At 41.8% G+C, this 11,279-nt stretch overlaps 1 protein-coding gene across 5 annotated transcripts in view; it reads right to left on the bottom strand.

The window, feature by feature from the left end:
* The window catches only part of SEMA6A (sema domain, transmembrane domain (TM), and cytoplasmic domain, (semaphorin) 6A), a 129,689-nt gene that overhangs the window by 27,129 nt on the left and 91,281 nt on the right, over positions 1-11,279 (bottom strand). For 3 of the 5 annotated variants that reach the window (XM_005857344.2, XM_005857345.2, XM_005857346.2), the window contains exons 11-18: positions 10,032-10,163; positions 7,500-7,655; positions 5,943-6,119; positions 5,427-5,567; positions 5,266-5,346; positions 3,250-3,308; positions 1,141-1,161; positions 954-1,004 (exon numbers count right to left, since the gene is read on the bottom strand). In XM_005857344.2, the coding sequence (XP_005857406.1) occupies positions 954-1,004; positions 1,141-1,161; positions 3,250-3,308; positions 5,266-5,346; positions 5,427-5,567; positions 5,943-6,119; positions 7,500-7,655; positions 10,032-10,163 (818 nt within the window). The remainder of the gene's footprint in view (positions 1-953; positions 1,005-1,140; positions 1,162-3,249; positions 3,309-5,265; positions 5,347-5,426; positions 5,568-5,942; positions 6,120-7,499; positions 7,656-10,031; positions 10,164-11,279) is intronic. The other 2 variants (XM_005857347.2, XM_005857348.2) reach the window with 1 other exon arrangement.

Below are 11,279 nucleotides of genomic sequence, written 5' to 3'. Positions count from 1 at the left end.
CCGGCCCCTCCCTCTGGCCAGCCCCACCCTGACTGGCGGCAGTGGTGGCAGGCGGCCAGGGGAAGGGAGGCCCCGGCCCAGAGCCCACAGCCTCTAGGGACCCTACCCGTGCATGAATTTCATGCACTGGGCCTCTAGTAATGCATAAGCTTAAGTTTGCCATCACACATATTTTTCATTTTATATTTAAAAAACACATGAATAGTTTACCCTAATAAATACTTGGTGTAACTTTGAGAAACAGAAATGGAATGTTTCAACTACATTTAAACTTTTCTTATAAAGAACTCAGAATAATCTGTTTATGGATTTAATAGCTTTGTTTAATGTAGCATCTGCATTTCAGAGCAGGAACAATGGGATAAGCCCTGTGTGCACGTCATTTACACGTTGTCACTCTTCCTTGTACACATTCTAAGGAAATCTCGATGAAAATATGTCTAAATAGTTGCACTCTTTGTGAATTTAAATTTAGATGGCCAATTGCATGCTATATTGGAAAGTTTTGCCTAGTAAGAAGCTGGTATGTTCACTCTGTATAGATTTTCCCCTGAAGAAGGTATGGTCCTGAGAGTCAGCATTTTGGGAATGTTACTCTCTATCAGTTGAAGAGTTATGGCCGCGTAGTTGTAGGCACTATTCTTTTATCTTGGATATACTTATGTCCAAAAGCAATTTTTTCTCCTTCAAGAACTCATTAAATATATTCACCAAAATCCCTAAGGTTGGCATATTTCATGCTATATGGATTAAACTGTAGGACTCAAGTCTCATACATCAAATAGAGGCAGAGTGATTTTTAAAGCATCATGAAATCTATAAATAATTTTAGTGAATTGGGGCCCTGAAGTAATAAAGAATCTGGTCCATGGTGTTTAGGGATGAAAACTATAAACTACCACAGGATGAGTGGCTTGAAGAATTAAAAAAAAAAAAGAAATCCATCAACTGACCATATACTGTGTTGTAAGACATTTCATGATCTGGTAGAGGAGTTGAAATGTCTATAAAAAAATAATGAGGACAAAAAAATTAATTTAGAGAGAAACCTAAAGTTTGAGAATACTGAAGAGGATTAGTGAAGCAGGTTTTCCTAAGTAGAGTTTCATCGATAATTAATCACAAGTAATGTCATCTTACCATTCAGTGCCACGAAGGAATCTGAAAGACAAAAGGGAGGAGAGGTTACTAATGTCTAACACTACTTAGTGTGACTTACATAGTAAGTGGGAATGAACTAATACAGGACTGAAAGAACATGTGATACCCAACACTAAGTAAGTGCATTTCAGTTCTAGCTTGTAACATAAGATGCTTTATATTCGGTCCAATTTCACACCCCCATCCCTTCCCCAAGTGAGTTTCCTCAGAATCACTGCTTTTGTTGCCAAGAGGCAGAGAAAAAGCAAGAGTTAGTAAAGAAATGGTAACTGTGATTATATGTGTTTCAGAGAATTTAAGCCCTACCATATATGTGGATAAAATAAGTGACATATGGACCCACACTTACAAAGTACCCTTTTTTTACATTCTCTCATTTCATCCTCGCAACCCTGCTGTGAGGAACTGTCCAGTATCACGATGTTCTGAACCCAGCAGGGGGTTTACTTAGGTAATTAAAAAACATAAAAGAAATTACATGCACACAGCGGCAGCATACACCTGTGTGTGCGTGCTGTGTCTGGGTCAGAACACTGGTTCACTCAGCCTGCTCCTCAGCCTCTGGCCCTGGCTCTGTGTGATTTTCTCATCTCCCCTTAAAATCCTGATGCAGAGTCATTGTGCACCAATGACCTAATGCCTCTGAATGCCTGTCTGTGAAGAGGTAAGTCCCATGAAGTAGGTCACGCTCCAGCAGAGCACAGGAAGCTGAGAAGGCACTCGGATAGGCAGCCGAGGGTCCGCTCAGCCCTACCTCCTGCCCTGAGCAGGCCTCTAAGAGCCTCAGCAGGAATGAGGTTGGGGAGTACAGGAAAACAGAGGCTTGATTGCTGAGGTTAAAGAGTAAGTCACGGGCTAGGGGAGAGGGTCTCCCCTGTGCTCAATACTGAGGCTTCCTTCAGCTTTTCTGCCAAGAATACAGGTGTGGCGTGAGCCCACTGGTGCAGTGGACACTTGGTGGAGATATTAACAACCATTTTCATGTTTTTCATAGATTTACCTATGAAATCCAAATTGACACCCCAATTTTCTATAGATGTCCACACCACCAGATCATAAAACTATGATGTAAATTATTCACTAAAGTCAGCTAATTCAGTTCACATAGAAACACATAGAAACCAAAACCTGTTTCCTGAAAATAGCGCCTTAAGGCATCAATGTGACTAACATCCATGGATCAAATTGTTTCACTGCACAAAAGTAACGTAGATCTTTTGGCAATGACACTGTCTCCTATGCTGATTTCTTAACTCATTAAATTTTGTGTGTGAAGACATAATAAGCTTTTGCCAATATATCATATTGGCAAACAAAAAAAATATATGTAAAGAATTTGGAGATAAGGCTGCCATGTCTCTTTATTTGATTATATCTGATTTCTATAAAAGATAAGAAAGTTGAATGACACCTTAGCATTTTCAGGAGAGTTTTGATATTAATCAGAAATAGGAGAACCAGGATCCTTTACATCAATTTCTAACTAAAATGTTACCATTTAATAACTTTTGAAATGAACTCAGATTCACACAGTTTAATTTCTATGAAAGGTTACTTTGAGTCACCTTGTACTTAGTGGGTTATATCTGAAACTTTTTCTACTGCAAATGTTAACAGACAAAAATCCAATTTAAAAATTATAATTACTTTTGTTAGTTTCTATGTTGAAGAAGAATAAAACAGTTCCATTCAATTAAAAAGCTAGAGTAAAATGTCCAACCTTTTTATCATATTTGGTTAAAAATTACAGTGTAAATAGCACATTTTAAAAAACAACAAAACCGGGCTTTCAAAAAATGAAAATGCAGACATAACTACTGCTCTGCATAATTAGTATCTTCTCAAGTGAATCTGTTCCTCACTATTGTAATAATGCACTAGGTGCCAGCATTTATAGCAACAGCATCGACAATAACATTGGCTCTAAAACACACTATTTTCTTTATTTGATATTTAGAAGATGGTTTCTGTTATTTATGCATATTTTGGTGCCAGCTGTACTCAGTTCCACACGCAGGGTAATGTTTCCAGGCCATTCCAGAAAAACTTCTCTGCCCAAAGATTAACACGGATAAAAGCTTCACTTACTGTGACAGTCTCCAAGACCATCTGTATTGCCACGCTCTATGTCCTGTTCAAAAGTTAGTCTTTCAGAAAAAGAGGGGGGAGAAAAACAAATTCAATCATGTGAGTCATTACTCGGGTTTCACTAAAGCAACTAACACAGTTTGATAAATTGAGTGACAGGTGCAAACAATATGTAGATAACAGCTTGAAAATTATATCTTTGAAATTTACAGAAATGAGTTTTATGTACAAGATTATCCAAAGAGAAGCCTTGGCTTACGCAGTTAATTCAGATATTATTCAGGAGGTAATTAGTGTGTGCATTACTTATACCTGTCTTTTACTCTGATTCCCTGAGCATGTCTTAAACATTTAAATGTTAAAATACACTGTTCTGAGCAATATGGAAGTCTATAAATCTCTCTCTATAAAAACCTAATATGCTAAGAGTCTGACCTATCAGTCGACCATTTGACCAGTCGCTATGACACGCACTGACCACTAGGGGGCAGACACTCCAACCAGTAGGTTAGCTTGCTGCTGGGGTCTGGCTGATTGGGATTGGACGAGACAGGCTGGACACACCCTGGAGCCAACCTCCTGCAGTCCCTCCCCAGCCTCTAAAATATTTCTTCTAATTTCTTTTCAATGTGCACGAATTCGTGCACTGGGCCTTTAGTTAAAAATAAGTATTTCCCCCTCTACTTTCTCTTTCACCTTGACCCTTGCCTTCCTAGATTTTTATCTATTTCTTTGCTTAGCAATAACTTATATAACAAAGTGTTAAAAGATACAAATGGCCAGTGGCTAAGTGGGGCCCAACAAGAGAGGGCTTGGAGGTGCATTTTGCTGAGACCATTCAGGTATTGTCTTCACTCCTCCCATCCTCAGGAGCATACTTCTGGTTATGCCTTGAATATAGAAAGATCTTGCCTTAGCTTTTTTCACTGTGCTCTGTGATCCTTTCTCCTTCATTTCAAGAGTCCCAGGAAAAGATATTAAGTGCTACCACTGTAGCATGTCTATATTGCTATTTGTAAAGATGATGTAATAAAATATAGACGTCAACCCTTTATATTAGTCAAATATCCAGGTCAGACTTAGTTATCATTCGCCCTGTTTATGGGAATACTTTCCCTCATATGATGCAGGTGGTAGTCAGGAGGTGGCCTTCTGCCTATTTGTCTAGCTGTTCTAAAATGGGAGAGGAGAGTCAGTGATGGGAGCCCTTCTGTTCCCCCTTTGGATCTGGGGAAGTTGAAGGAATTGGCTAAGTAAGAACTGTGCTGCCATATGGCACCTCTCTTGAGTTGCCATAACCTGTCAAGGACATGCATGGGATGTTTTTCCAATGTTATTTTGGATTTCACATCCAATGAAGTAAACACATAAAAGAAACCTTTTAACGAATGCCAGCTGAGCATTTAAAGACCGGGTCACAATTTTAAGCACCGAAATCACAGGCATGTTAGACGGCCCCGATCGAGCTGATCTCCTGGAGAACTGCCAAGAATTGACTACTAATGAGTAATAGGGTCAACTGTTCTTCAGCGCAGGAGAAGATTTATTGGATGTATACAACATGCTTGCAGTACAAACGCATCGCTTAACAAATGCTCTGCAATTTCTTCCCAGCCTTGTATGGTCAATTAGAGGAGCCCGTTTTGCGATGGCTGGGCAAACTGCATCACTAATCTAATTGTTACCCAACTGCTCCTTTTCTCTGCTGTTCTCAAATTGTGATGATTAAGGCATGCACATCCCTGTCCCTCTCTCCAGGAAACACTCAGAAGCCCACTGCGTTTCTTCTCTTTGTGTTTTCAATCAGCCTGAGGATGCATGATTAATCAATTGGAAATCTGCCACCTGTGATATCGGGGTGTTCTGTGAAATGGGAAAAGGAAGGAGAATGGCTGGCCGTCCCATTGATGAGGCTGTGCACAGAAGGCTGAGTGGTGGTGGTATGTGCAAGCACAGTTAACTAATACATATAGAATGGATAGCACCTTATACTCTCCCACACCTGGGGCGCCTTACCTGCTGCCAGGCAACAGATAGGCACAGGAACCTCCTTCTTTCACCCACCCGCAGTACGGGTCTCTGGAGGCGATACAGGTCCTGCAGGAAGAGGATGACCGTGAGCTACCCAGGCCTCCTTTCTAAGCATTTCCTAATAGGCAATGAGGCAAAGTACATACTTTTTACACTTCCCATGTCGTTCACACCGACCAAGGGGAACCTTTATCACACAGGTGGAGAATGCAACATACAGAGAGTTGCTTGCTTTGTCCAGTTGCAATCCCATAATCCTCTTGTCTTCTACTCCATCATAGCTACACCTAATTGTATAAGGCAGGATAATATCATTAAAAGCTTCCCTCGGGTCAGTTCTCTTTTTCTTGCCACCATCCTCATACCCACCTCCCAACCTACAAAGTGATCTCTTAATCTGATCTAAGTAAAGGTGAAATAGATCCTTGTACATGCATACACACACACACACACACACACACACACACACACACACATCTATATGTGTTTCTGTATAAATACATACATTATTGGCAAGGAGAAAATAATGCCTTTTATGTATTAAAAAATTTTCACAAATAATGTTAAAAGCCACACCTAAAAATGTATAAAACCTATGTCTGCCTTGACTTTCTCTGAATAACATAAGTAATTACTGAGAAAGGACCAAATATTCTACATACTTTTCAGGATTGTAAACGCTCATCTCCTCCAGGAAAAGGCTGTCATTTAGAAAACCGCTGTTTCCTATTCTGGCCAAGAACTTCAAGATGAGTCCCTTCTCTGATCCCAGGAAAACCACAGTGTGATTCTGATAGGGCCCAGCCGCGGTGTCTACCGCAATTTTGGTGAGGCGGTATCTGAAATGACAAGATTGCATTCTTCATCTCTCTGTTGGTCTGTCATTCAAGTGTCCCCCTTCCCACTTTATACAATTGAATTGTGACAGAGCTTTCTAGCAATAACCTCCAGAGAAATATATGCATGTAAATAATGCTCTCAAGCTGTTCTGGTACGTTACTTCCATATGCAGAGCATTAGTATGGCTCCAAGGGGAGAACAGAGGTATGGGGTGTGGAGGCCAAGTTACATAATAAATAGCCAGCCATAACCATTCCATCTGAAACCATTCCACAATTATCTCTGCCCTGAGCAACAAGGAAAGGCTCATGTCTCCTCTGAAGAGGGGAGGAATAAGGGAACTCATTTGACATTTTATTTAACATTGGAAAGAAAAGCAATGGCTACCATTTTTTTTATACCATCCTTCTGCGATGTAAAGCCTCATCAACAAAATGCCAGATTAGAAAGATTTTCAATTGTATGTAGAAGGACTGAGAGCTCTGAAGGATGTGCCAGCCAAGCAAGATACATTTAGAGCAAAGGTGAAGGGCATCAGCCTTGTCACATATCTAGGATAAGTCCTATTGGGCATCCTTTTTTTCTCAGCCATTCAATACTCCATAGACACCTATTTGTCCTAAGCACCATGGAAGGTTCCAGAAAATATGGACCTTCTTGCAAGTTATATTGTTTCCATCATATGGACAAGAGCCATTATAAGACTTTAATATATTTCAATAAAGGCATAGTTTAAAAATGGTGGTAAATTTAATTAACCTTGTGTTTGATGATTGCCCAGACTGGATGGTACTTGGGAAAGCCTGTTGAATTGTTTGGAAATAAGCTCTAAATACATACAAGGAGGAGTGCTTAATGCTTTCACAGATTTCACATCAGCTATCCCATCTCGGTTGGCCACCACTTCAGATAACAAATGCTAAAGTATGAACCTTCATGCTGGTATACTTGTGCAAATCCTCCTTTTGTTCATGCTCCACTTTGAAAGTTAACAACCAAGGCGCAATGCTTGGATGGAATCTGCAGCTTGTTTTGCAACCATATCCAACCAAACAGGTATCCACATCCTCGACTGATTCTCCTTCACTGCTCCTCCACTTTTGCACAGACTGGACTAAAGGGCTACCCGGGAAGGAGATACTTTTGTTTCCTCTAATTGCTGTCATGTGCCCAGTTAGCCCCCAAATACCCAAACTCTTCTCACTGGGAATGTGGGTGCAGGGTTTGGTGGCATCCACCCCACTCGCCAGCATTTCATAGTGGAACCAATGCATGTGATTACAGAAGATGTCTGTGCCGTTTCAAAACATGATCCACTGATATGAGCATGAGATGGAGTAGGGAAGATGCCTGTAGGACTCGGTGTGCTTGGCACCCACCTGACCATCGTCCTCAGGAACCAGGGCCTGTTGATGACAGAAGGCACGGCCTCGTCCATGAGCGGGTGCGTTTTGATGAAGTTCAGGGTATCATCAGGAAAGTCATTAGAGGTTGCGTATTTTTCTAAGGAGGATGAGCCAGCACAGCAACCCGGCCTAAAAAGAAAGGGAGGGAGTGTGTTTCATGCCTTATGGCTAATTCTTTGAATGAACTGCTTCTCTAAGCATCTGGCACGAGGGAAAATGTACCAGAGGCTGAGAGGAGGAAGTTGAACAATGCAGATGCCACCAAATAAATGTGCTTAGATTTCCTCCAGGCCGCCTCGCATGCCATAGAGGAGCCTCCGCCAGGGCAGTTCAACCTTGGCTGGGGGCAGCTTGGCTTCCCCCCAGCAGAACAAACAAATTCCATCAACAGTGATGGAGCTCGAAACAAGTGGGTGAGTGTGTGGTGTGCACATGTCCAGGGCTGCTCTATCGACCCTAAAACCCTGCTGGAAGTTCTCGAGGCATTTGCTCTACAAAAGGAGAGAATTAAGCTGACTTTTCCACAAATGTAGAAAACAAAGGCACTCAAAAGGCGCGAGCCAGCATATGTACCAGCAACACTCCATGTAACCATCTCCCACTGGGAGTCAGAGAACATCTGTATTTTGTTTTTTACGGATGTTTTTGGTTTTGTTTGATTTGGGCAGGTATGAAAAGCCAATGACACCGAAGCTTCCCTCCTGAAAGGTCATGGCATTATGACGTGAAAACTTTTTTCTACAAGAAATGCTATGGCTTCTCGAGTCAAGGGACATCTCAGCAAAGTCAGATTAGGGAGACACTGACACCAGGCCTATCCACACAGCTGGTTTGCCTGCTGGTGCAGGAGAGGAAACTGGACTCTGACAGCAATGGCATAGTCTGGCCCATGCGTGCACTGTGTCATGGCACTGACACAGCCAGCCCTGTGGGCGTATCCCGATATCTGCAAGAGGGGCGAGGCAAGCATGCGGAATGATGAGGGTAAACACACTGCCAAATCTGGAACTGGCAGATCACTTACAGTATGTTTCCTGGTCATGGCTTACACACCAAGGAGAACACATTAAGTATGTTCTCCCTGAAACCTGATCCCTCAGGCTGAATTCCCCCTCCTGCTTACCTAGAAGGTAGCTAACCGTTCCAGACATCGACTTAGAAGGTCTATCTGAGGTTTTGCCAGAGTGTGCTTTTTGCACCCAGTCTGCTCTCCATAAGTAACAGGGTATGCACATGCCAGACAATTCAGACAATGAAGACAGAACTACGAGGCTTTCTCTCCTGGGTGCAGGGTTCACATTATCTAAATTAGTTCCATTAAATGGCTTGGGCTAGGTATTTTCTGTGGGGGACTTGAGGTGGGAGGAGATGGTTGGAAACCAAAAAACTTAAAAGACATTGGGCTTCTTCCTTCCAGAGGCTCACAAATTCAGTGGAGGAAGCTGGGCACACAAGGATGTTTCCATGTAACTTGCAAATGCTGTAATGAAGGTATCCAGTGGGTACCACAGAGAGAGCAGGCACAGGGTTAGGGGACAGTTTTCTCCCATCCCAGTTAAAAAGGATGAATTCACTGCTTTAGTGTGAGGAACTGAAGGAGACTACAGAGGACCAAGAGGTCTCTGGACAGTAGGTTCCCAATGAAGGCAATTCTGGGGCACACTTTGGGGAGAGGGGAATTTGGGTTTCTTATGGACCCAAAATACACCAGAACCTGGCAGACCAGAGACATGTTAAGGTCCACTGCACCTCTGCTCTCTTCTTGCCCTTGGCCTGAGTCTTGACTCAGCTCTGATCCAGCCTGGTCAAGAAATCCAGGGAACACACACCATTTCTGTTCCACATTTTATTAGGATTTAAAGACAAGCGTTTCTGTAAAATTGAAGGGAAGCAGGGAAGGACAATGGAAACAATCTATCCAGCTATGTGAATGCACACAATACACTTTATACCCCTCTGGGCCCCAGTTTCCTTGACCATAGACATTGGAGCTAGCTGGACGAAATGGATCTATTCATCCTAGGATTACATGGATAAACCACAGATATAGAGATTAAGCAAAAGACTAGAGTCATTGTGTTAAAGATAATATAAGTAACCCTGAATTTTGCTTAAGTGGATGAAGGTGAATGACCTCATAGGCCTTGCTGTTGTTCCAGCATCTTATCTGTATGGCTGGCATGGGCATGGAAGACACTGGTACAATTCATTATCAGAGGAGCAAGCTGTACCATTTCTAGAAGTTCAATATAGCATATAGCCCTGGTTGGTGTGTTCAGTGGTTAGAGAGGGTCTCGGGTTTGATCCCTGGTCAAAGGCACATACTTGGGTTGCAGGTTTGGTCCACAGACCTGGTTGGGACAGGCCTGGGAGGCAACCAGTCCATGAATCTCTCTTACATCAAAGTCTCTCCCCCCCCCCAAATTTCACCCTCTCTAAAAATCATTGGTAAAAACATCCTTGGGTTAGGATTAACAACAACAAAATAGCATATTTTGTATGTACCTGGGCTTAGGCACTCGTTCATCAGGAACTGGTGTCCAAGTGGAATCCGGAGACTTCTGTTCTTTGAATCTCCCAGTAAAAACATTGGCAATGTCAAGCATGTCATAGGCACAAACTGCAGACCCAGGGATGCTGCAACATGACATTTCACACACAGTGTTACTCATGCCCAGGTGCACAGGCAGCTTGGAAAACATACTCCAAAGAAACTTTCCTATTAAAGGCAATTGAAATGTAAAGTTCATATACTGAACACAATAAATGTAAGGGATCCTAGTGCATAAAGCGAATGTTCCTGGGAATCAAATTTTCATCAGTGGCCTTAAATAAAGGGCTAGTTAAAGCAACTCATAAAGAGAAAAAAACCTCTTCATGTGTTCTGGGACTGCTTTTGTTTAGAAAGGAAGAGTGGTCGAACTGGTGATTTAGAAGTTTCATGAATTCGCTGATGTTAATTCTTAGTCAATAACCCCCTCCCCCAGTAAAAATTTTAGAAAATATTCTACATCTCCAATATTAGTACAAATTTAAAGTAAAAGTGCCTCCACTGTCCAAATATTGCTTCTTTGGATTTGGTACCTCAAGCTAAGGACTGCGGGAGTGAGAATGTCTGTGTGCGGAACTCGGGAATATTTTGTTAGTTGGTGTACATTCCAGTTTTTACTCCTGTTTATTTGCATAGGACTGAACAATATAAGTCTCTAAAGCATCAACACTTTGCAAATAAAGTGCTCTATTAAGTGCTAAGTAATAATAATGGCAGTAATCTCTACCTATAATTACATTCTGGCCTGGCACTCCTGGAAGGACTTTGGGATTTTTTTTTTTCCATCAGTGGTGAGAGGCATGAATAATTCATTCATCTGGGTATACTGTTTGAACCCATGTTTGTTTTTGACTATGGTTGTTCCTTGGTTTTGATCAAATAAATTGCAGGCACCAGCTGGCCAATGTTTTAATCAGGCATTGAGGTTGTGGGCCAGTGCACGGCAGCATCAGGACAAGACTGTGCTCTGCAGTATGGGAACATCATTCAGCACAGAGAGAGTGACTGGTCTGGATTTTGCAAATGTAGGAAGGGTATGGAAATCACCTCATAATGATTAGGAAAACTTTATGCTATCTTTAATTTCATAACACAATTATTGAAGAATTACTAGTAAAGCAAGAAATAGGGAGAGGATTAGAAAGCGTATTTAAAACAAGGTGGCAGAATGAACTTTAAAGTATTTTAAAATTAAAAGTAGT

The sequence above is a fragment of the Myotis brandtii genome, unplaced genomic scaffold (genome assembly GCF_000412655.1).
Source record: "Myotis brandtii unplaced genomic scaffold, ASM41265v1 scaffold1105, whole genome shotgun sequence".
Lineage (NCBI taxonomy): Eukaryota > Metazoa > Chordata > Mammalia > Chiroptera > Vespertilionidae > Myotis > Myotis brandtii.
This window is presented reverse-complemented; position numbering and strand designations above follow the sequence as displayed.